This window comes from Orbicella franksi, chromosome 2 (assembly GCF_964199315.1).
Source record: "Orbicella franksi chromosome 2, jaOrbFran1.1, whole genome shotgun sequence".
Taxonomy (NCBI): domain Eukaryota; kingdom Metazoa; phylum Cnidaria; class Anthozoa; order Scleractinia; family Merulinidae; genus Orbicella; species Orbicella franksi.
The window spans coordinates 33572689-33597776 of record NC_138146.1 but is presented as its reverse complement, the minus strand read 5'-3'; the positions used below and the strand labels follow the sequence as shown (position 1 = coordinate 33597776).

The window sequence follows — 25088 nt, the reverse complement described above, 5'->3', positions numbered from 1 at the left end:
GCGAATCCTTATTGTTTTCGAAAACGTCTTTTTTGTAATTTAAATTTTGGACACGACGCTGCGGGCAAATGGTTTAACTCAACAAAACACAGTTAATTTGCAGACAACTTACGGAAAGCTAATCTGAATGAGCAATAGCTTTACCCGGCAAGAAGCAACAAAATTAGCAAACTCGACGGTCGTTAAGATTCAATAAGCTTTCGATTTTTCGTTATAAAGTTGATTTATGAATTCAGATTCAGATTTCAGATTTGCATATTTTTACGCTGTCAACAAGATAAAAAGGTAGTAAGACTGAAACATATTTCTTTCTGTTGTCTTTATTTGTTGAACGTGACAGTCTATGGGTATGTTCCTTTGGGGTGATCTGGATCAGGATCAGTGATCCAAGATCACTCGGATCATGGTGCATCAAAGGAACCGATGAATCTACTCTGGTCACGGATTCATCGGTTCCTTGATGAACTATGATCCGAGTGATGTTGGATCACTGATCCCGATCCAGATCACCCCAAAGGAACAAACTCTTGAGCATATTATGCAGATTTTTTAAACTCACGCTGTTTTTTTTTTCTATAAAACGTCTGTCCTCTGCATAGTAATTAGTTCAGTTAGTTGCTTAGAAACCTGCAAGACATCGACAGACATCAATTCAAGTTCCTGTTTTTTTTTATTGTTATTAGTATTAGCATGATATTTCAACGCAGGAGCTATTTCTTATCAAACGCTGCCAAGCCGTAAATTCTTAGCTATCCTTAAAAAAAAAAGAGAGTCTTTTTAAATTTACTGCTCATGCAAAATCCGCTTTTAGCCAGTCAAACTTTTGCCTCGTGATCCAAACCGGAAACCACTCAGTCGCGATCGAGTGACGATGGGTCCAATTCACTTGAACTCACACAGGTGTGAATTGACAATGCAATGCAAATCATGTCAGAATAAACGAGTGTGTGTCAATTATTGTACCGCCAGTTGTCATAACATATCATCCTGTTATGTTGGGTCGGAGAAGTTATGCCGCTTGAGTGACATGAAACATTTATGAACAAATATACTACATGAAGGAATTATCGGAGCATGCATATCGTTTGACCACAACATAGCCAGATGGCTACAGTAGTTAGAGCCGATGTCGAATCGAATCTGCCTGTTCGCCGTTCTTTTGAGCTGTTCTTTGAAAGGTAAGAGGCGTTGAGTCCAGAGAGATCAATTCTTCCCCTATTCTTGTTGGATTAACTTGTAATAGTATCGCCTCTGACTTAAATTTTTACACTTTTGTCTAGTAATATTGAACAATGCGTATATATGAGGTCTTCATGGTTTTCTTACACATGAATAAGTTTAGGAGGGACATGAGAGGATCAAAGTATTTGACTTCGAACAATCAAGGATTGAGCCTCTTGGGTCTAAGACATGATGTAGTCCTTTAGAAGAGTATTAATTTCCTTCCACATGTGCGCAAGTAAAAAAAAAAAAAATTTGTCGAATAATTTCAAGTCGCAATACAATACTCTTGGCTGTTATGACGTATTTTTACCTAGCTATGATCGAATCGCTAGCTACCTGTTTTTTAATGCAAAATAGTCTAAAAAAACCCGATGAATTTGATAACAAAATCACTAGGGATTGATCCGCCATTATATACTCGGACTTGATACTGAAATTTGTAAAAGTCAAACAGATTTGACTCGGTCTTATTACTTGACGTTGATCAGTAGAATAAACTCGTTGAGAGAAGGTTGGCATTCGTTCACGCGATTAATCTTCGCAAAAACACACCGCGAGATGGCGTATAAGTGTTTTTATAAAAGTTGAAATTTAAAACGGCGGTCCTTGGTTGAAAGGTTTAAAAGTCAGCTAGTGAAATCACTTATTTACGGTATATATAGATATATTAAAGTGAGAGCGTCGAACGCACTCTCATAATCTCTGATTACTACTAGTTATAAAAGTTAAAATTTAAAACGGCGGTCCTTGGTTGAATAAGCTGAATATTAATTAATTCAACGGCAGGTGGTCCATGGCCGTCTGTCGAAGAAAGCCAATAAAGAGTTTCTCCGTCGATCATTTCGCTTTAAAGAAGCTATATATATCATGGCACACATACATTGAATAATGTTTCCGTCATGTTAGACTATGTACAAAATTATCTTCAAATCAGCCTACACGAAAACATCCACGCCTGCACGCGACGCGCGCGTTAACATTATCTGAGAAAGTACTGGGAACCAGTAGGGATGTTAAAATTTTGGGCATGCAGTTTTGAGTTTATTGAAGTTATTTTTATGTGTTTTCAGCAATTCTAGGAGAGAAAAGCACTGCTTGCACCCAAAGAACAGTTGATAATCATTGCTGTCGATTTCCGTTCTATTATAAAGGAATACGATACAGGAGTTGTACGTACCACGGTGATATCCATAATCGATTTTGGTGCGCCACAGAAGACTTCAAATACAGTAGAAATGTATCCACCAGCTGGGGATATTGCAAATGTAAGCTACAATAAAATTAATCTAATAAGCGTGACGGTATCAGTTGGTTTAGGTTATAGAATTCTCCCGAAAGGGGAGGGGGGGGGGGGGCGGTTGGGTACTCCCTTATATGGCCTATGTAGGTAAGTGGTGTCCCAAGGGGTGTGGTTTGTTAGCTGTTGTTCTACTTGGACTGAAAAAAGGGAATAGATTTTGACCATTTTCTTCTAAAATTAAGCAAACTATGTGTTTCGCTGGCTTTGCATCGGGTATTTTGTTGGCAATGAACTCCGCATCAACATTGGCAAATATATTTGTGCGCCCTTCTCAAATGTTTACACAAATGGAAGCCAGTTCTGGTTAGCTGCGGTTGTCTATTAGAGCCGTGTATTAATTTTAGAGGTCTGTAATGGGGTATCGATTTTTCACTCAGGTCTAAAATAGGATGTGAAAAATCAAGTATTTGGTCTGAAGGTTTCGTTTCAAGGTTCGCCGGGACTGCGCACCCCCACAAAAAAACTTTGGGGATTACCCCCCCCCCGGGAGAATTTGTGGCAGTATGCATGGATAAACTTTATATTTTGCTGCTAGCTCGATAATGTGTGGAATCATGCATGATTATAGACCGTGAAACTGCACAATATCCAAGAGGTGAAATGTGAGTGTTATTCCTCTATTTAGTTCAGATTTTAACATAAGTATGCCTCGTAAAGAATTAATCAGTGGATTGAGATATTTGTAGATAAACAAAGTGAAAAACAGCACCCTACCTCTGAGGTCTGTGATCTCCATTCCTGTGTTTTTTTATTCTGAGGGAATGTTTTTCTTTGTTTAATTTTTCTCAGTGACAGATTCTCAGTGTTTTGTAAAAACTACAGATGGAGACTGCTGCATTTTTCCGTTTAAGTATCGTGGAAAGGAGTACAAAAACTGTGCCGCTACAGAGGATAATCCAGAAGGTCTTTACTGGTGCGCGACAAAGTCTGAGTTTGATGGAAGCGTGAACGGATCGGGCTGGGGTTACTGCTCAGGTCAGTAAAGTCACTCAGGGCATTGCTAAATAAACAATAACCAACAGCTTAAACAAGAGAATTGTGTGTAGCATGTGATCATGTGGTGTAGACTGGTAATGATTAAGTCTCCTTCGAGCCAAGTGGTCTATACCGCCGGAGCTTATCCCGGTTTCCGTATCATAAGCGACTAGAAGTATTTCTACTCCCCCTGGATGGGAGGCTAGTACATAGCACAGTTACCGCCCGGCCCAGCATTAAGTTCGCCGGTACCCATTTATATACTTGGGTACGTGGAGGAGTTACATTATTGGAGGAAGCAAGACAAACGAGAAAATATGTGAATTTGTTATATGACAAGATAGTCTTGAAGTAAATCCGAGCGCTCTGATTGATCTTGTGAAGGATTTTGCCATACGGACAGTCTCCATAGAACTTGTCATAAGTCGTGTATTTGTTTTATTTTCGAGTGCCATATAATAAACTATTTACTAGTCGTAGCTTGCTCGAGCCATACTGGGGGTTACTGCTCTTGGTCGCATTTGTAAGGACCCCGCTACGCTCGGTCTGTACTGCCAAGACCTCAAGTTAATATTCCCCAGTAGGGCCCTCACGCTCGGTTAGCAAGGGGCTATTTATTTGAGTTTACGAAATATTTTTCTCTAACTTTCAGGGACGAAATGCTTCTCTTGTCAAAGTACCATTTCTTGGGACCACTGTAACACGCACAAGGTAGAAAAGACATGTCCATTCAGATTTGAACACTGTGCTACGTTCAACAAAGAAGAAACGCACGACTCTGAAAAAAATTCCAACCAAGCCAATAACACAACCAAGATATTTGCAAAAGATTGCGCTTTGGGCAGCGAGTGTTCCAAACCAGGTTCTCATTGTAATGAACAAAGCAGCATTACTGAATCATGTTCATATGGATGTTGCCATGGACACCTGTGTAACGGTGGAACACACTCGACGGCAAGCCCGCACGGGAGTTTGGCTTTCCTTTTTTCGATCGTGTTAGCCATTATTTTTTCCTCGCGGACGAGTGAAGCGAGACGGAAACGCAAGAATTGCGAAAGTGGGAAACAAGCATTACTTCAATCATAGTTAGCAAGTTGTCGCTCTGTCCGTGTATAAGTTAGTCAAGTCGTCTCCAGGTCACCTAAGATGATTCCCGGATGAGGTCTTATTTATTAATTCTCCATTTATATCAGCATTCGAGAATGAAACGACTTCGAGAATATCCGCCCCCTCCCCCCACGCCCCAATAGGATGCTAGTCCATCACAGGCCTCCTTCTCTCGGCACCTAATTTGCTGATGCTTATTTATTCCCGTAGATAAAGAGAGGAAACGTGGGAGAAAAGTGTGCTGCCTAAGAAAGCAAGGATACGAGCTGTTTTTAAGTCTTTATTGTTGATAGAGTGTTACAGACTGAACGTTAAAATGATTTAACTACAAATGAACAGCATACGTGAAATTACAACAAATAGATATCATCCAGAGGTACTTTGTTACCTCACCATCTAATGCATGCTTCTCGTATTAAGGAACACAATAAATCTTGTCTGAACGTACTGGAATCTCGTGACAGTGCGATTTTATCTTACTGATTCAATTGCAGTGCAATACAGTAATCCTTGTCAGGGTTTGGCTACGAATGTCCTGACTATGAAGTTCTACGAAAGCACTTCATAACCGATGAAACACAGCCCAGAAAGCCAGAGTAATGGCGACCAAGTTGAGCCAGCATTACACAGGTCATCTGAACAACAGGTGACATCACAATCCCCAGTCCTCGCCTCTTTGGCTTGTTTGCAATTATTCCTTGCAGTTTCACACATCATGTTATTGGCGCAGTCTCTTGCAATCTGAAAGAAAATATTTACAGAAATAAACGGGGAAGGAGAGGGGGAGGCGCAAAACACGACGGACAAGGGAAAACTTTTCCGTACCCCACCTCACCAGCTGCCTTTCTCCTCCTTTCCCTCCCCACCACGCCTGTTATGCAGGCTACAGTCGCAGCAAGTACACAACTGACTATTCCACTGCTGGGTTATTTTCTGTCTGAGAGCCTGCATAAACAACTGCCAATCTAATTCTCAGAATTCGCATTATCCTCATCCACACAAGTTTCCGGTAGCCTCACCAATCATCTTCGAAATAAACGAGGTTCACTTGTAGTGGAGCTCGTGCTGACAAATGCAATAGCTAGTAAGAATTTACATCAGACGCTGATTTTTCTCCCTTTAAAATCACTGAGAGTAGAACTCAGGAAATCACTGACCAGCTCGGGGATATCACCTCGATAAACTCGGTTCCAAATACTTTGAACTGACATTGAAGATGGGTCATTTTGTTTTTGGGAAATTAATGCATACAAGCTTGGATAATAACGATAAAGAACCTTACAGGCCAGTAGTCCCGAGTTCAAGGTCCTCCACCCGAGTACAACTCCACGGGTACTGGCTGTCAACCTGTTCGGAGTGGCCTGCGTGAAAACTAGCTTTAAGCTTAGCCTTTTAACAGGCCGCTCACTTCACTCAAGCCCAGTTCCTTCTCGGCTCTTTCTGCAGCGGTCAGACCCTTCCAGCCGGAGCCTTTTCACAAGCTACTTTGAGCTAACATGACAGTTATAATCATACATTGATATTTTACATTAATACAGAACAACATAATTAATACCTGTTCGTTTTCATCATCCATCATTAGCATACATTTGTCCATCAATAGTGGCTCTTTGGGACATTTCTTTTCTTTTATATCCTTTCGGCAGTTACCTCCTGGCTCACATGCGAAACATTTGATGCCTGATAACTCTGTAAATTCAATACCAGTGGGTTTTATACGGTTATGTAACCTCACCGGATGGTAAAGGGATAAGGGAGTTACATAGAGTAGACTACATTGGATGGAACTTAAATCGCACAGTGCCGAAGTCGCGAGTCCTAACGCAAACGACGTCCAGTCACTGATATCCCACTAGCCTCCGTACGCGGGCTCAGAATAATTAGTGATATTAAAACTGAATTAGATGAAATGCGCTCAGAAATTTCCTCAGAGACCTTGGCTCAAACATGGAGCCACTCAAAATTTAATTGCATATTTCTTTTTTGGCACGATGTAAACATACAGAGCAGTAAAACTACGTGCTTACCACAACAGTCTGATATAGGTTATTTTTTCCTGACTGAATTATATTTCGACACTGATAGCTTACAATTTAAAATCATACTTTTGTCGGGATTAAAAATCTAAACTTTGTTAAGTTTGTTAGGGAGAGCTTGTTTCGGTCAAATAAACTTCATCTCGTGTCTAAGAACAGGCTGAACTGATCCAAGATACTTGTATCATTTACGGTTTAAGATTTAATTTAAAGCTTACATGTTCAGTCAATGATTTTCATGTAAAATAGTAAAAAAATGCGCAAATTTGTGCAAGCTTGTGCACATCGTGACAGTGCTCAAGAAACGGAGAAAAGATGAGCTAGAACTGGAAATACTGATACCTTTAGCAAATATCAGCACTATACATAAGGATGCAAGAATGCGTGGCATACTTGTCTGTGAAATCCCCGTTCTCACAACACAGTCAAATGAAACCAGACGTGTTGAATGTGTTCCTCTGATGGTCTCGACGAGTTGTTTACAATGAAAATTCTAGAAGAGATTTCCACTTCCAACAGGTGCATCGACTGAACGAAACTCTGGACAAGAACCTCGATAGGGGGTCGTTAAAAATCGTTTTCGTTCTTTATTTCACAGCTGCCGTCCTCCAATGCGTTGCTGTTAAAACAATCCTATGGCAAGTGAGAAACGTTAATGACCAATAATAACACTTACACCAGGCCCGGCATATGTTGACAAGAATGTGGATACTGAAATCTAGAATTTTTCGTTTGTTTCTAAATTAAAAGCTAAAATTGTCAACTTTCCTTAGCGATTTAAATACCTTTGTTTTAAAATAAGTTGTAAGAATTCGTTGATACTTGAAGCCGATGAAATAATAACGTAAGGAAGGAGATCGGTCAGGGCTTAAGAAGTTTCCTCACGCTTTTATCGAGTAGGAGAGTTGTCGATTTTTAAAACTGGAATTGATGGTACGGAATATTTAGGGAAAAAATTGATGGGATATGGATACTCAGACCCCCTGATGGGACCTCCTGGATTTTCATGAGGTAACAGGGGAATCTGTAAAATATTCTAATATTCTATTATTATTATTATTATTATTATTATTGTCATCATCATCTCTTTGGTGTTTTTCTATCTTAGTGAACTAATATTTTCTGGTTACCTTCTATTCAAGGGTAATTCAGCCGACCTGGCCAAAATAACTCAAAATACCTTGACTCAGCTTGAAACGTTTTGGGGTCTACGATAATTAGACGAAACGCGTCGGCGAACAAAACAAATCAGTTACAACTTCCTAGTCTAGTGATTTAGAAAATTGTTAAAAAATTGTTTAAAAAAACTATTACTCCAGGTAAGAGAGTCAAAATGTACACACGTTTCTCATTACATTTTTAATACAGCCAAAGTTTTATTCCAGCCGTTAGATTACATTAACTTACAACCTACGTCGGTATGAAGTCCTCATTGTTTTGGCGTGAACGATTTTCTTAAAAGACTAATTTTAAGATTCAAATTATTACATGTAAAAAAGTAAACGACAGTGTATAAATACACAGGTGTTTCTATGGCCGAGCAAAATTAATATTTCTTTTTTTATGAAACGGTTATTTTTTTTAGCTTTAAGTTGATAAAGATAAATTTACTGCCGTTTCGAGTTTCACAAACTTGCTATGGCGGCTGGTTTTGCGGCAGAGCGCGAAACGCGATACACGAACGCGAAGCGCGAGTCGAAAAAAAAATCGGCTGCAGTTCATTTACCTTTACCAACTTCAAATTAATTTTTCTATTTTAGATATTGTCGATTAATGGTAATCAGAGTTTCGATAATCAGACGGTCTCTGTTGTGGGTTGATTGCAGCTGCGCTGTCAGTTTAATGCTTTGAAGTTAAACGTTATAATATAACCTTTTGTTAGTTCTGATCGATTCTTAGGATATTAATTTATTCTCGGAGTCAGGATTTCGAGTTGGAGTGATTTCAAGTCGGGATCTCGAGTCAGGATTCCCAAACGAAAAACCGGTCAGCTATATCAGTGTGATTTTTTTGCATACAGTTAGCTTGCTTTGGCAATGCTATATACATTTACCACTGAATAGTTTTAAAATTGCATGAATATCATGGAAGCATGGCTACACATTTCAACTCCCTCACATAAACAAAATAAAAAATAAAATAGACCTTCCTCGAAATCCTAACTCGGGATCTGACTCGAAATCCTGCCGTGATTAGTATACCTCTTAATTTTACCTTTTCGTAATGTATACTATACTTAGATTATAGACACATTTTTTTGTCTGATGACTTAGGAACAGTGCTGTAAAAGGCATCTGTGAACGTGTAAGTTAAACACTGCATATCCAAATTTAGTCTCTACACCCAGTCAACATCGTGTAGAATGTCTAGTGTTATGCTAACTGATATTTTCTGCTTCCACCTTGAAATACTTTTGTTACAAATTCCCTGGCACCAGGAGTCGAATTCCAAAGATAATAGCAACGAGCAGACAAATCCGTGCCCATGCGCTGTTTCCGATACCGCTGGCGCTGACTCCACTGTTGCACTGATCTTTCTCGCAGCAAGTAGCTTTGCAATCACCGCTGTTTGAGCAGGCTCTCGTTTTTATACCACAGCCTTCTTCATTCGTACAGCCTTGATCCAACTCGTCTTCCGCTTCAATTTTCGTGACTTTTGTGTGATAGCATCGATCATTTGTCGGAGTACACTCCAGAAGTTTTAATTTGTCACCGCCAGATTGACATTTCGAAACAGGGCCTACACAGTGGTAACACTCTAGAGACCACACTGAAAGGGAGAAAAAAGGATAAAATCTTAGTGTTAAGAGAATGGTAGACTCTATGTGGTGACGTCTGGGCATTTTATGGAAGTCCTTACTGACTCGTGTGGGGGCGGAAAATGCGGGGATGTAATTGTTAGCGCCCCGAATTCGCGGGTTTTGAGCCCTGGCCGGGGGCACTGCACTGTATTCAGTCTTGAGCGAGACACTTGGCTCTCACAGTGGCTCTCTCTAATGGTGTATAATTGGGTATCGGTGATTGTAATGCAGGGGCACAACTCTGCTATTGACTAGCATCCTATCCAGGGGGAGTAGAAATACTCCTAGTCGCTTCATGCCACGGAAACCGGGGTAAGCTCCGACTGTATGGACCACTTGACGCAATGCAGACTTGACCATTGTTCGTGCACTAAACAAGCAGGCATTATGTATGATTACGTAAGAAGCTAAATAATAATAAAAATAATGATAAAAAATAATAATATTGGCACTGTTGTGCTAATTGAGGACACTGTAACTAAACAAACAAATATTGCAAAGAGAACGCAAATTATTAAGAATCCCAACTGGTGGGAGGCTGACCAGTTGTTTATTTACACAGCGCGGTCGAGGAGTTGAACTCGGGGCTGCCGTGAACAAATCCAGATAGCGGTAGGGTGGAGGATTTGAAGCAAGGACCTCCAGATTTCAAATCCAGTGCCCTAAACCACTCGGCCACGCTGCCTCCCATGTTTATGGGAGTTATGCTCCAATTCTCCTTGAGATGAAATTCTTCTCAAACTTCTGCCATCCTCACACAGTTTTTATGTGGGTGTTCCTTTCATCGTCGCACTACTTTGGGAAATTGCTCACGATCACGCTTACACTTGGACACAAAATTAGCTATTCTGCATAAGTCTATTCAACACAAATTCACCACCCACGCCGGAACGAACATCAACTGTCCAGTCGATCCCTGAATATCCTGATACGACGCAGTCGAAAAGAGGTTCTGGATAGGAGTGTTTTAATTCAGTTTTTAATTTAAAGTTGTGGCGAATTTTTCGCTATTAGATGAAGTTTCAGCCCTTCAGTCTCAACCATTAGTCAAAAAAGAAAAAGAAATAAGTATATAAATAAATAAATAAATAAATAAATAAATAAATTAATAAATAAAAGCCCCGCATCATTTCTCAGCTGAAATTTGCAAGTTTTACTAATTCTCAACTGATCAATATGAATTAAGAATTAGCCAAACTAAATTGATTAAATTAATGAGTTAAACCTCTGCCCTCCAGACTGTTTTGACCAAAATAACAAGTGGCTGTAGCATGTTACTAGACTCTAACTCCACCGGTTCGAGTCCTACCCAGAGTCATTCTCCTTAACTTGCGCGAAATTCATGATTAATACTCATAGATTTTACGATAGGGAAAAAGAAATAAATTGCCAAAATTTCAGCATTGCAGTTTTCTTTAACTTCAACTGAAAACACTGAAAGTATGCGTCCGCCATTTTCAGTTGAACTACGTCCTTTGTCTACTTTACCAAGCTTTGATTGACAATTTTACATCACTTTATGAACGCCAAAGCTTATGTATAGACTACATAGTAAAAGGAGCTTTGTAGTATCAATATTCCGGAATTCTGATGCCAAATGAATACGCTCTATATCGGAGGTTGTCATAAGATGTGATGACTGCATCTAACGCGCGAAGCGCGAAGCTGGCAAAATCCTCCCCTCAACCCCTCTTGAAATTTTCACGGTCGTTCCAGCTCTTTTCAGGGACACCTTACTCACCCAAAACGGAGTATTTCTGCAGTTCAGTTCATCTAAATAAATGCTTTGCGTCAGTAAGTCACCCAGGTGGTAATTATTCTGCACTTTTAATTTTTCGGAAAGATGAAACGTGACGGTAAAGTGACGTACGGCCAAGAGTAGAATAAAAAAAAGTCAGACTTTGACCATGCGGCAATTAGATTAACACGGATCATTGATGCTAACTTTTCAGGATACATGTAGTTTTTTTAAGAACACGTATTTTTAAATATCTTAAAAAACGTATAACGTGGGAACTGACACGAAATAAAGTTTAAAAAAGTCTCGAGCCTTTCTGTTACGGAAGTGGCTTGAGCGAGATAACATATTTGGCTATCGATCATGTGTTAATATTATGTAGGTTACAAAGTAACCAACGCTGCTGTTTGTTAGTAGAAGAAGAATTTAAGCAATTTGAATTGAGGCAAAGCGTTCTGCAACTTTAGTGATTCTGAGAGTTTTTCTAAGCTTTGTAGCTGTTGAGGTATATTCTAACGAAGGGCTAAATAAAAGTGCCAGCTGCCAGGTTGCCGGTAAAAACTTGGCCCTTTGTCAGTTTTCAGGTTTCAGACACGATTTGTTTAAAATTGCAGGTACTTAGAGCGAGCGTATGTCATGTTGAGTCACAGCTGGAATGTTCGAAAGTCGACATCTGAAAGAATTCAACAAGCGAACATAGCTATTAAAATTTTATACTCGCTATGGCGATGTTTGAGGACATTTCAAACAACTTTTTCAAAGATATTTCAAAAATTGCAGCATCATGCGAGCAGTGTATTGCTTCACGGATGCAATGAAGTGTCATCGCCTGACAGGTGAGATCAATCGCCCTTCTTAAAAGTGCAAAATATACCACTGAATTAATTGCCCTAGCAACCGTTCATATTTAAAACGATTCGCACATTTTTACACTTATAAATGTATAATCATAGCTTAAAGGTTTTCTTCAAGTTTTGAAAACATCCGCTTGAATATTGTTTTTAAAATGCAAAATATTTACGGCGAACGAACATGGATGTTTTAATCTTAATGCGCACCGCGATCGCGTGACTTTGGCCCGACACTACGAACCCATGCACTCGTAACAAAACATTCAACTACTCACGCTAGAAAAACGGACTACACGGCAAATTATACTCTCCAGTCACTTTTCGTCGCCACTCTAATGCACAAATGTAAATGCAGCATTTAAAATTAATAATGACAATTGCTTTTAGGTTTTGTTGGTTTCTCAAGGCTGGTTTTCACCAGCGCAAAGGTTAACTAAATTAAAGTAGATTAGTTAAGCATCATTCGCAGGCGCACAAATGTTGGTAGGAAGTTTTCCCACCATAACACGTAAATTAACCAGAGAGGCGCTACTTCTGCATCTTAATGTGTTTGCGCAAATAAAACCAACCTCCAGTGGTGTGGACGCCCTCCTGTCCATTTTTGACAGATTTTGAGAGCGTTTCAAAGTTATGAAAGGTCTTCCTTTTCTGCAGAAAATAAAGGCTGGACTGACTCATCTAACCCTTAGGCAAAAGTTTCTTTTGACTTTATAGGGACCTGTTCTTGGTGCATTGTAACGGGGCAATCATTTGATTTTGGTCTTTCATTGATCTTTGTCTAGCCCGAAAGAGCAAGATCAAATGCAAAACGAAGTGTGCTAGCGATAAACGGCGGCGTTTTTTAAAAAACACCGGTATTAAATACATGTGTACAAACAAAACAGAGATTTGAATAAGCAGCGTATGTTGTGTCTGTGCTCGGTTGAATCCGTATTTTCACCGACTGAGGGAATAAAGAAATATATGAAGTTAATATGTCTGAACTCAGAACCACGATTTACAGCCAAGACTACAAGACTGACATGGTTTGAAACAACTAAACACACACAAGCGAGACATGAAAACAATAAAAATAAATCAGCTGTACTACAAGATCGTAATTTCTGACAATTTGATCAACTGCAATATTACGGTACACGGTACTACGGATTCTGGAAGAAACTCTGAAAGAAAATTCGGTCATTTCGTAGACGTACTCACCAAATTCCGGTATAATAACTAGACACCAAAGGACAAAAAAGCGCTTCATATTTTGAGGCACCTATGTCGTCCGCTTCTGTCGCCGTTGTGGTAAGCGGTGGCAAATAATTTGCATGTCTATGCAAAATACGGCAAGCGCCTTTACCCAGGGAAGGGTGGCAAGGGAAAACAGTCACAGCCCTCTGTTTCGGGTATTATTCCTCGATTGATGAAGGCGTAAAAAGAATCAGAAGAGAACTGAGCTCTCTGCTTTTCTCGCGTTCTTCAATGCCGAGGCTAAAAACAGCAGCTAACAGCCCATGGGAACGGACATTGAGTTAAACTCTGTGCCATTAATCTCGACTCATTATAACCAGACCTTCGTTAGTAAACACTTTGTTAAGGCTTGCCGAATACCGGTATTAGCTTGTTTTTATTGTAGGAAAACAATTCCCAGAACTGAATATTGGAAGTCGTGAATTTACTGAGACACGATTCTAGGTTGTGACCATTTAATCTTCTTAGTTGACGTCACCTTATTATATATTGGTTTTCGTAATTTCTGTTACACTAAATAACAAAATTTTCAGTCACGAAGTCGAATTGATGCCACGAAAATTAGTCAATTTTTTTCCGGACACTTTTGGGTTAACACTGAGTTGATAGCCACCTCCGGTTCGTCCATTGGAAGAAAACTCACAGGTTCCCTCGCATTCCTCTTTTGCATTAAGTAAAATAAAATTAAGTAAAAACAATTACTGAGCCATGGCCGGCAAGTGCAAATGAGTTCAACGCTTTGTTATGGCTTGCCGAGTACCGGTATCAAGCATGTTGATGTTTAAGGATAACAATTTAAAAATAGTTTAAGTTGACTGGTATTTACTGGACAGAATTCTATGTACATGTGATGTGGGGTCATGCAAAGTCCTGCAAACCTTCAAGACTGTTTATAACTGCTGACCGACATGTTTTGATACACCGTGGTTAAGTTTTGTCCTATGACATAACGTGACTTCTCCATACTGTGAACATTTCCTGATTTCTATTAAATAACAATTAAAATTTTAAGCCACAAAGTCGATAGGCACGAAAACTGAATAGTAAACATTCAAAGTAATAAAATAAATGTGAAGTGGGAAATATAGAATGTTCCCTAATTTCACACTTGTGGGTTTAAAGCTTTGTCATTCTAAACTATTCTTCCCAAGCGATCAATGAAGACAATATTTTTCTATGAATTATTGACATGTCTTTAATTACGAAACTCCGTCTTGGTTTTGTCTACGGTAGGGATTTTAAAGGGGCTTGCCGAGCTAGGTAGGTAGATCATTTGGTTCGTAAATTAAAATTTGAGCGCAATTTTAGCCAGCATCAAATTACACATTTCCTTTTTTTCCGATGTGTTTTTTGCAATGTACACAACTTATATCATAACTTTTGGCAAAAATTCAAGCTGAAAAAACTAGAATTCCCTCCTTTGTCACATGATTAGCTCTGCAAACGGGCAAGATGAACAAATTCTCACTCTTGATTGGCTAATGCGATAGGGCTCCGTTTGCGAACGGTCTCTACTGCTAACTCTGAACAGCGCTTTCAAATGTATGCGTTTTCGATCGCGCGCGCCAGAGCCGGCTACCTCCTCAAAATGAATTTAGCTGTTTTTTTCTGCGCTTTGATTGTTGTATTTGAAAACTTCAAACGATTTTGGAGATTTTAGTTTTGAGGACGCACACTCCGCCATTTTTAGTGCATCTTTCACGTCTCCTCCACAAAGACATCCACGCAAGGCGTGAGGAACATCCGCGGACGAACTTGGTACCATGTCTAAAAATAACTTTAGAGGGATTACCTTGGGTATAAGGCCTATATAGGGCATTAACTCTCTTACCTTGATCTTCACTTGTAAGAACACGGCATTGTTGGAATAAAATAATAATTCATGAGTCTCAGAGTACCTTTCACAAGACTCCAGCTACGTTTGTAATTGGAAATTCACTTACACGCGCCTTGAGAGTCTTCATATGCGTTTTGTTTTCAGCTTGATTTACGGCAGGTTGAATCTACCAAGAATTATTCCTTTCTATTATTAAAACTTAGATTCATTTTCAATACTCAGTAATATCACCTAATCTGAGAATATACCTTCCAAAACAAATCAAAATCGCGGAAAATTGAACCAAAAATTATTTATGCATCTGAAATAGGAATTTAAAGATGTTTGCCCAAAACTTTCTCGATATCGATATTTCCTCTATTATTTTTCTGTCTTTGAATTGGTGACTGTTCTGGTAATCTGTCGAACTTTACAAGCATTCTTCAAATGACACCAGCAAATTACTTTCGTTTACCCCATGATGTGCGGAGAAACTTCAATGACTTGAAACTGAACAACAATGCGTTACTCAGTTGTAAAAAGTTGAGTTCGGAAAAAAAAATAGAAGAAAGTGCAAATACAAGCCGAATTTTAATTCATGAAAACACTAACTTCACAGGGTTAATTTTCAATTCCTTCGGTATTTTTTTTTTAAAGAAAACTGAGACAAAACTTTATACTTTTACAAGGCAAACAACAACTTTCAAACCAAAACGGTCATGGACACCCCTATCTTCACTACGTCGACGAGAATATCTCTTCAGTAAAATTAAGGTACAAAGTGGACAAAGTGGTTTGATAAGCTAAGTATTTACATTGTGGCCTTTTGGTGAGTTTGATTTGTTGTAGTAGGTACCATGACTTGATTGAAAAGTCTCAAAAAGTTACGTAAACGACATACTTCTTATTAAGGTTTTCATACCGTAATTGCCTAAGAGCTTTGAAACTAAAGAGGCACAGGAAAATTAACACGGGAGACGGAGATTTTCAGACAAAAAGTTTGTTAGTTAACGTCTGTTGCCCCAGCCCTTTTCAATAATGGCAAAGTAATCTCTGGGACTCAGCCCAGACATGGTCTTTGTTACCTGTTTCCCTTTCATTGTATTTGACGATATCATGGGAACATTTCGTTTGGCGGCAGGAGACCAGCCACTGACCGTTAACTGAGACGAGCAAAAAGAGTCAAGTGGAGCAATCTGATCTTCGATCAGCTTTGCTTTGTTTACAATGAGTTCGAATCCTGCCAGCATCTCAAATCTCAAAGCTGTGTAAAAAGAAGAAGGCATTTGTTTTTTGAAAAGTGCTCTCGGACTCTCGAGTGTTTAATTTTCAATATTTGGCACAGTATTCTCTTGAGTCCATCATTTTTACAGTTAGATCAATTTGACTTGTTTTGTTTTGAACTCTTAATGAGGCATCTCAATTTGATCTTCAAAAACGAGTTCTTGTTTACGAATAGTTGATATATAAAAAAAGCTTGAAACAGAAATATCATCCAATTCCACTTTAAACTAATTCAAAACTGACTCTATGTTCTGGTTTCATTGTCCAAGTAAGTACAATTTGTTAAACGATGACAATGAATCGTACTTTATTAAAAATAAGTTTTGGATTCGATACTTACCATCTTACGGTTGCCGTGAGTAACAACATCAAAAATTAATGTGCGTTGTGAAAATGAACTAACATGGAAAATTACTGAGCAAGGCAACAAAGAGACTGAATCCAAGCTTAAGACGATTAAAACCGCCTGTTGTCCCAGACCAATCTTTACAAAGTATCTGTCTGGGACCGAGCATCGTTTAGTCACCGGTCAGGCACCTGCGTCTTTTTTAATCAGCTTGGATCATGCAAACATTTCGTCAAGTAGCAATAGGGGGGTAATTGCGATGAACAAATATGTATATATTATTTATTATTTGGGATTCTTTTTCTTAGCCTCCCAGCCGGCTCACATTTCGGACGTCGACTTAAAAGTATTGTTAGAAATGAACTATCGATATGAAAACAATGTTTAACCAACCGTCTTCATTTTAGTTCATTACACCGTTAAATGCTTTGCAAGACCATCACCTGTCCCACAAAGTTGTTGTTCGTTATAAATTAAAATCGATCATTCACAACGCCAGCGTGGTATCAAGCGATGTAATTACTTTGCATTCAGAAAACCTTCTCATAGTTTTTTTTTTTGTTGACTTTCTCATTGTGAAAGTGGTTCAATTCCCAATGTTTTGCTTTGCGGCCCAATCTTCAACTCGATTGTTTTCTCTGACAAAGAAAAAGAAACCAATTGACTGTATGCCTGATGATTTTCTTGAATCACATTGGTTGAAGGCTGCAATACAGGCGTTGTATATCAATCACGGGGCTGGAAAAAATAATCGGGTTTTTCTTCGCTATCGTAGAGATAACAAGAAGAAGAAGAAGAAGAAGAAGAAGAAGAAGAAGAAGAAGAATTAAGAAGAAGAAGAAGAAGAAGAAGAATTAAGAAGGAGAAGAAGAAAACAAAATGAAATATCTTCTGCTGTTGGTTTTCTTGTCTGTTATCGCCAGTGGTAAGTTTATTTCAATGTGCTCATGTTAATTTTCGAGGGCGAATTCAACTAGCAAAAGTTTCTTTCACCAAATAGGTGCTGGTGAGAAAGGTGGTCGACTATTTCGCCAGCTATTTATCCCAGTATTCAACAGTTTCACACATGCATAGTGGCGTTAGGTGTTGCAAAGGATACGAGAAAGCCAAAGCTGTAAATAACCCAGTACCAAAGTTACTAATTAGACTCGTCAAGTTGCCCTCAACCCTTGATTTGAGGCGTAAAGTTGAAGCATTGTGTTGAAGCTATCAGTTTTCATGTTATTTGCATGCTTTAATTTAGCCACTTTTGACTGTATGCTAGCTTAAAACCTTTTCGTTTGCCGTTCAATTTCATCACACTTTAAAAAACATTATTTTCCACCCTTTCCACGAAACAGCGCTGAATAGTTTTAAAATTAATGATTCTTAAAAAGCTACGTTTGGCAGTTTCCCTTTTGAAACGGGAAGATCTACACCTAGAAAAACAATTACTGTCCTGAATGCTTATACTTTCAGTTCAATTATAATTTTGGCCAAAAAAAGCACATTTTCTTCTCTCACACGGCTGTGTTTTTTTTTGAGTTGAATTGACTCCTCTTTTGCTACACTTGCACAACTTTTTGTATGGCCGGATCGAGGAAACATTTGAAGGCATTCATGTTTCGGTTGCAACGAAATGGTGGCAGTTTCAGCACTTTAGTTTCTGTAAGCGTCCGCACCAGCTGTCCTCAGTTACAGAGATGGAAAGCATTTGTAGGACTGAAGACTATTTATCATTTCGCGAGAATGTTTGCTTGTAATCTATAACGTTTTGGAAGAAAATAATTCTCATCTTCAGTTACCACCAGTTCATTGTGTTTAAATTTGGTCCAATTTTCGCACTTTTATGCATGAGTTGCGAATGATGAAGGAATTCATGTTTCATTTGTAGCGAGATTACAATGGGACAAACGAAGTTTAAATTTTTTCGGTTTTTAGCTGGGAAACAGCCTTTTCTACCTTTTTCCTAAATAGATGGAATACATTTGTAAGGCGAAAACTTACTTACGTGAACCTGAAATAGTCAAACGAAATACACCGTGTCCGCGCAAGCTAAGGTATGTCTTGGCGTATCCATGGAGCTCCTTAACTACAACACACAAACACTAACGTGCACGACACTTTGCAAAAAATTAACCTCACAGTTTTAGAAACCAAAATATTTAAAATAAAAAATTTTCTGGTGCTGAGCTCTCAGCTGGGGCGAAAGCTAAAAAAAAAAGCCAAATTCCTATTCTATATTGTCAGTAATCCAACTGTTGCTGTTGTGCATCTTAGTCAATTTAAATTATTAAAGATTTTCAACTTTTGTTCTTCTCCGTTTGAAGTTGAAACAACATACTTTGACACGATTGACCCCCAGTTGGTAGTGAAACATGCATGGTTGCATCTTTGTTTGATTTAGGGCCCAGTTTTCAAAGGATAAATAACGCTATCCACTGAAGGAATCACCATTAAGGAGATACGTGTTGACAAAAAAAAAAAAAGAAAAAGAAAAAAAAGAAAACTACGCTTTCCAATGGACAGCACTCCGAATAACTGCAGTCAGATGAAGAAACGAAATTCATTTTTGTACAGCAGGCAACGTCAGTTCTGCAAAAAAGCTCTGATTCGTTCATGGAAAACAAAGCAATTCTTTTCAAGTGATGGTTAGAACATGAAAGCGTTCAGGCTCATTAAGATAACAAACCGCAAAAGAGGAAAGATGATTATGAAGCATAATAAAGAAACACGCGCAGGTGAATTTCAAGGCGCTAACGGGGTGATCTAATGAATCGATAGCATGCTGTTTACGCTTCAAAAAAAAGAAGAAAATTAAAATAAAACAAATGAATAAAAAAATAAAAAACACCAATTAAGGTTAACATCACTTATTGTCCGGTGAAATGCACGAAAGGTCAATTAAAAACAGCTTCAATAGTGTCAGCGTAAGGAAAAATAGTTTGCGCAGTGTGGGATCTCGATGTCTTAGCTTCGACGCGTTTTCCCTTCTTTAAACGTCTTAAACTGATATCAGCAGAGAAACAGAAAGCTCTTTTGTGGCAGGGCATTTTGTTAAAACGATGGTCGAGTGGACTAAGGTGCACGTGACTCTTGGCTCATGTCGTATGCTACTTCGGGTAATTCCACTGTCGAGCGGCCAGAATGTTGCAAAAATGGGATTTTTAATAAGTTCGTCAAGTGGTTTATAGCAACGGGCTTAATTGTAGCTTCTGAGTGGGGGGATAGAAAACAAAAACTTTCAAGCCAGAGCAACACAAATTGCCCTAGGAATTAACTCATTTCTCTATGTAAAACATTTTCATGGTAGGTTATGGCCTCAAGTGCTGGGAATGCAACGGGTCAGAAGATGACTGCTCAAAAGAGAAACTAGCGGATCATAAAGATGAACGCCTGAAAACATGTGGCGATGATAACGACTCGTGTATGAAGTCGAAGGCTGAAGTTGATGGTAATACAGCAGTTGTCAGCAGCTGTTCAACTAAGGAAGCCTGTAAATTAGCCCAGGAAGTATGTGAAAAGTCTGGTGAATGTGAAGTCGGCTGTTGTGACTCCGACGAATGCAACGCCAGCTCCGCACTCTCCTTCAGTGTGATTTTGATGGCCGCGTGCTCTGCGTTTGGTCTGGCACTACTGAAGTGATCCAAGTCAAAGAAAACTCACTGCCATTGTTTGAAAATTTTACGTAGTATGTAATACCGGTGTAATTTGCTAAGGGAACGTTTTTGATTACCCTAACAATGAACAAGCACTTTGTAAGCATCGTTTTCCTTTGGTAGTAAATAAAGAATTTTGCACTAAGATTTCTGTGGTGTACAAATTATTTTATATCAGCAAAACAGAGGGAATTAAGCGCGCGTTATTTATTGACTAGGGTCCTTGCATGGCAACTCAGCCTACACATTGCACTTCACATTGGTTTTCATACGTCACAGACGGCGGCTATGTTCTCTGTCACTAATCATGTCCGAGGCTCTTTTTTTTTTTTTTTTTTTTTATAAAAATTAAACTGTATAAATTACATCACAATTACAATTACATTTGGCAAAGGCTCTTGCTCGCAGCTGGATGCGGTCCTGGTTTTTGACGGATTGATACTAACCATTCCATATTAGAAAGTATTACAACCTAGGAGCCCATTTTACCTTACCCAAGTTCGCAATTAGTCAATCAGAAGCGGTGTATACTGTCTTGGTACACTCTTTTTTTTTCCCCAAAGAATAAAGAATATTGTTTCTCCGGCCCAGGCTGAATATCGTTATTTTTTCTGCCGATTTCAGGCTGAAAGCATTCTCCATTTTTTTTCTTGTGAATAATCTTAGATTATAGCTTACGAAATTTTCGAAATATTGACTTTGATGGCGTTGCAGTATATAATTTCGTAGCCAGACTGCAAGTGATAAAGCCTGATATGACAAACATACCTTCTTGGAGAAATGGTATTAGCACTGATCAAATGGTGTTTTGTTGTTTTTTGGCTAGTTTTGCCTTTTAGAGAGACAGGAAGAATTTTATACGGCTTAGCTAAAGACGTATAACTGCATTGCAGTTGTAAATTTTCAACACACAAAATTGTATTCTTTGCAAAATCTCAGACTCGGGTTTATTCTTAAAATATTCTTAAAGTTTCGAAAATTTCAGCCTCGATATTCTTACAAAATATATCCTTATAGAATCCCTGTTTGGTTTCGCCCTAGTACATCGCCAAAATACGAACTCTACTAAGATGGTTTCAAACATCTTAACATTCTCAAGTTACTTCCTATCTATATTCCTGAAGTTTGTTTCTAAGCTTCGAACGCCATGAAAAACATCAATTTCGGTTCGGGTTCACGTATTTTCAAAAGTTACATTTTATGACGCCATTTATCACTGTTTGTGACTAATGTACTCAAAGCTCCGGCAGTAGGTCCGAAATCAAAGTTCAGTCTATACTAGTGTATGATATGGGAGATGCTCACCTTACTTCCTATCCAGTTGATAAGTTTCAACATTCGTGCGTTTTATTTCATAAATATGGCTTTGTTTCGTAACATCCTGGGTTCGGTTTTGTTCACCGAATTTACGCAACACTACAGCTCGCGGTAAGCTCTCTAAAATACGGCGTTCCATCACCGCCAAATTTCAAACTTTGCCCTTTATCCACGCAGACCATCATTCACTGGCAACATTCAAATATTCAGTTGAAACATTCAAATTTTCACCTACAATATTCATGTCAGGCGTTGAAAATACACTCACAGTATTCAAACGTACCCTCCAAACATTCAATCAATCAATCAATCAATCAATCAATCAATCAATCAATCAATCAATCAATCAATCAATCAATCAAGTGAAACATTCAACGCAGGCATGCAAAATCCACTTACAACATTTGGACGTGCCCTTTAAACAAGTGGTTATTCAATGCCAACTTTCATTTCAGACATTCGACTTTCAATTCGACATTCCATCCAAACATTCGATTATTCAATTGAAACATTCGCGCAATGTATCATTGGTGATGGCCGTTCAGTATGCATGCGTGTGTGTGTGTGTGTGTGTGAGGGAGAAAGCTGATCGAGCACAGAACATTCACTCACTGCTTGGTGATGCGATGTTTGGTCACAGTATGCTGATGTAATATACCCACGGAGCATCGTTCGTTCAGAAATACCCGCGCATTCCAGGATCGAATTGGAATTTGGAAATGTTGGTTTTTGAGGAGAGGGAAAAACCGGACACATTAGTGGGAGGCGAGCGCTCTCACCACTGCGCCATCCCTGTTCCCTGACAGAGAGATTTCTAGAAGCAAAATACCCACCGCAGCTTCTCAATAAGGGCCCCCGGCATTGTATATGGAACTCGTGTCCCCGTGAATACGGCGTTTATTTGATCCCTGTACATACTGTTTATTAGGGCCCACAGTTTCAGCGACACAGTATAACATGATAACAAGAGTTTTTATTCATATTCTTGACAGCCATACTACATCTTGCCATTACATCTAAACGTTATTATATCTCAGTGGTATAAACGCTTGAGGGGTTATTTACAACTCTACTGACCTTGGTAACCCAGGAGTTTAATCGATAGAATGTGATTTGTTTAGTTGCGTCCAAAACCCTTTGAACGAATAAATTAAAACAGAAATCAATTACAAAGAAGGTAATTTTAGAAAATTTATTTGCTTTTCTAAAAAAGCACAAAAATAACAAACAAAATAGAAAAATGACAAATATTAACCTCACAACATTTCTTTTTTGTAATCATTTCTATTCCTTGTTTTATACTTTAGTTGGTCACGTACAATAACTAATCAAGTTTTCATTCTTACGTTTTTACTTTCAGTTATTGTAAGCGCGTTGCGAATTTTAAATGCAATGCGCTAATAAGACCATTATTATAATATATTATTATTATTTTACTATTATTATTATTGCCAGAGAGTTTGTGTTTTCAGGTGTAGCTAAAGGCAAATATAATAACTTCTGCCGTATGGGGTGTCTGGAAGAACTACATTCCTAAAAAAAAAAAACTCAATTTACCCCTTTCATTACTGACCAGTTTTACGTTTTTAATAAAATTTACTGCTTGTGTGGAAATGCAAGCAGTAACGTTCGTTACATTTGCGTTCGGTACCCTTTCTTCCCTACCCTCGCAGGCTGAAATACACGCCCAATAAGGGTGGAAGTTTCCAACTTTCACAAGAGGATCCCTCTTGGTCCAATACTAATGATAGGCGGTTTACAGATAACGTAATGGGAGAGGTGGAGGAGGGGGTGGAGGGAAGTTAGTGAAGCAGAAAAAATAAAATTTGTTTTACTTTCTGTCACAACATGGCTTAGTAATGTTCAAAATTCTCGTGGGGTTGAACAACTTTCCATTTATTTGGTGCTCACGACACTCCAAGGGCGGTAGTTTCTGAGGTAGTAAGACTCCTTGAAGTTAAAGACCCGAGAGAGCGAGCAGTGTTTGACTGGCAGTAGAGCTAGTGTAACCAGCCCTACCCCAAGCAAGATCACAGTCATATTAATCTTAACACCAACAGATGAACCCCTTTACATTTATGTCAGCCGGTTCTGTCTTTGTCGGAATCGGCGAAATAGCTTTGTCTAGCCTCTATGCAGATGCTGAACCCTACCCGGCATCTGTTCTCACAAACCCGCTTTAATATCAGAGTGCCGTTTATTTTCGCATACCAAGTAAGAGTTGTGTTTATCTGGGATAAATACCGTGACACAACTGAATTAACAACTGGAGATTTCCCCATTGAAACAGGACATCAAAATTGCCTGTCAATAATTTCAACAAAATTGCAAACTATTATTTCAGTTAGGTTTAAAGAGCGTTTCAATTAGATATTTGCTTTCCTCTGTTGACACAACGTTTTATAAAGGCACGGGCAAATCGCTGATTGAATTTGTCGATTCCAAACGTCCTGGTTTAATTGGTGGCAAATCTCTTTTTCTCTCCGAAGACCCGGAAAATTAATCATGACAAAGAATTTTCTTTTCTTCATTTTCTTGGGTAAGTGAATCACGCTTGATTTTATTGTTGTTGATGGGAAAGATTCTTAAACGAAAGCTAGCCTTAACGTAAACGTTCGTGGAGGTTTCAAGACTTTTAAGGTCCGAATGACTGAAGAAACAGAAGCTAAAGTACTCAGATCTAGACTAAACGAATAACAAAACTAAGTACAAGGAAAGGTAAACTCACGCACGACTAGCTAATTTAACTGTTAAGTAGTAGTCAAATGTAGCAATGCAACAGTCGAATTCGGGATTTCAAAACGCAGTTTAACGGGAAAAAATTCCATTTCCTAGGGTAAGTGAATCAGAGTTGATTTTTCATGACATTTGTTTTTTCTTCGTTAATAATGTGGCGTGAATATTTCACAATGATTCATGGGTTAAAGATGCCAGTAAAAAAAGAGAAATCCAGAGAAATATGGTGTTCTTGTCGTCTTGATTTCCTTTTCGGCAAGGCAAGTTGAAAAACTGAACCTGAAGAAAGAGAAGCGGTTATGAAAAAGCCCTGCATGGGACAAAAAATGCTGTCGAAATATTTCATTATTCGCCAATTTGCCTTAAAAACTACAATGCTGTTGAAGACAGCCCGGTCCACATCAGTCCGTAACAGTGAGCAAGGTGAAACTAAATTCTTTATTCGTTATTTTTACGGTTTTACTTATTACTGCACAGTCAAATTGTAATTTTCTTTAAAATATTGGGCGCTTCCTTCAACCAAAAATCGAAGAACTTTCCTAATGGGGGCAAATAAATGTTGCGGATATTTCCTGGACGAAAATTAAATGGAACGGATATTCCCTGTGCGAAATTTCCGCAAATTTGAGTATACCTCGTGTTGTTTTTCATCTTTTGCGGAAATTTCGGAAAATGATCTTACTG

At 38.7% G+C, this 25088-nt stretch overlaps 5 protein-coding genes across 5 annotated transcripts in view; 3 read left to right on the top strand and 2 right to left on the bottom strand.

Moving 5' to 3' along the window:
- Window positions 1-25088, top strand: part of LOC145479484 (uncharacterized) — a 106273-nt gene that overhangs the window by 50224 nt on the left and 30961 nt on the right. The window lies entirely within an intron of this gene.
- On the top strand, window positions 888-5120 carry LOC145479433 (uncharacterized). The gene is made up of 4 exons (XM_081457800.1): window positions 888-1178; window positions 2295-2489; window positions 3314-3499; window positions 4152-5120. The coding sequence occupies exons 1-4, from the start codon at window positions 1127-1129 to the stop codon at window positions 4583-4585; spliced, it is 867 nt and encodes a 288-aa protein (XP_081313926.1). The 5' UTR covers window positions 888-1126; the 3' UTR covers window positions 4586-5120.
- Window positions 5139-7033, bottom strand: LOC145479434 (uncharacterized). The gene is made up of 3 exons (XM_081457801.1): window positions 6985-7033; window positions 6162-6295; window positions 5139-5347 (listed from the first exon to the last, which is right to left on the bottom strand). The coding sequence occupies exons 1-3, from the start codon at window positions 7031-7033 to the stop codon at window positions 5156-5158; spliced, it is 375 nt and encodes a 124-aa protein (XP_081313927.1). The 3' UTR covers window positions 5139-5155.
- LOC145479432 (uncharacterized) lies at window positions 7996-13570 on the bottom strand. The gene is made up of 2 exons (XM_081457799.1): window positions 13232-13570; window positions 7996-9411 (listed from the first exon to the last, which is right to left on the bottom strand). Exons 1-2 carry the CDS (start codon window positions 13278-13280, stop codon window positions 9059-9061), a joined length of 402 nt encoding a protein of 133 aa, XP_081313925.1. The 5' UTR covers window positions 13281-13570; the 3' UTR covers window positions 7996-9058.
- Window positions 17444-20688, top strand: LOC145469778 (uncharacterized). Its single transcript, XM_081453588.1, has 2 exons — window positions 17444-17638; window positions 20006-20688. The coding sequence occupies exons 1-2, from the start codon at window positions 17593-17595 to the stop codon at window positions 20335-20337; spliced, it is 378 nt and encodes a 125-aa protein (XP_081309714.1). The 5' UTR covers window positions 17444-17592; the 3' UTR covers window positions 20338-20688.

Bases quoted from the DNA above. Each gene is read 5' to 3' on its own strand.
- LOC145479433 (XM_081457800.1), top strand. From the start codon at position 1,127: ATGTCGAATCGAATCTGCCTGTTCGCCGTTCTTTTGAGCTGTTCTTTG. The intron at 2,490-3,313 runs GTAAGCTACAAT...AATTTTTCTCAG, and splicing joins CAGCTGGGGATATTGCAAAT to TGACAGATTCTCAGTGTTTT. The intron at 3,500-4,151 runs GTCAGTAAAGTC...TCTAACTTTCAG, and splicing joins GGGCTGGGGTTACTGCTCAG to GGACGAAATGCTTCTCTTGT.
- LOC145479434 (XM_081457801.1), bottom strand. From the start codon at position 7,033: ATGCCACGCATTCTTGCATCCTTATGTATAGTGCTGATATTTGCTAAA. The intron at 6,296-6,984 runs GTATCAGTATTT...TTGAATTTACAG, and splicing joins AGTGCTGATATTTGCTAAAG to AGTTATCAGGCATCAAATGT. The intron at 5,348-6,161 runs GTATTAATTATG...ATTTTCTTTCAG, and splicing joins TGGATGATGAAAACGAACAG to ATTGCAAGAGACTGCGCCAA.
- LOC145479432 (XM_081457799.1), bottom strand. From the start codon at position 13,280: ATGAAGCGCTTTTTTGTCCTTTGGTGTCTAGTTATTATACCGGAATTT. The intron at 9,412-13,231 runs GTGAGTACGTCT...TCTCCCTTTCAG, and splicing joins AGTTATTATACCGGAATTTG to TGTGGTCTCTAGAGTGTTAC.
- LOC145469778 (XM_081453588.1), top strand. From the start codon at position 17,593: ATGAAATATCTTCTGCTGTTGGTTTTCTTGTCTGTTATCGCCAGTG. The intron at 17,639-20,005 runs GTAAGTTTATTT...TTTTCATGGTAG, and splicing joins CTTGTCTGTTATCGCCAGTG to GTTATGGCCTCAAGTGCTGG.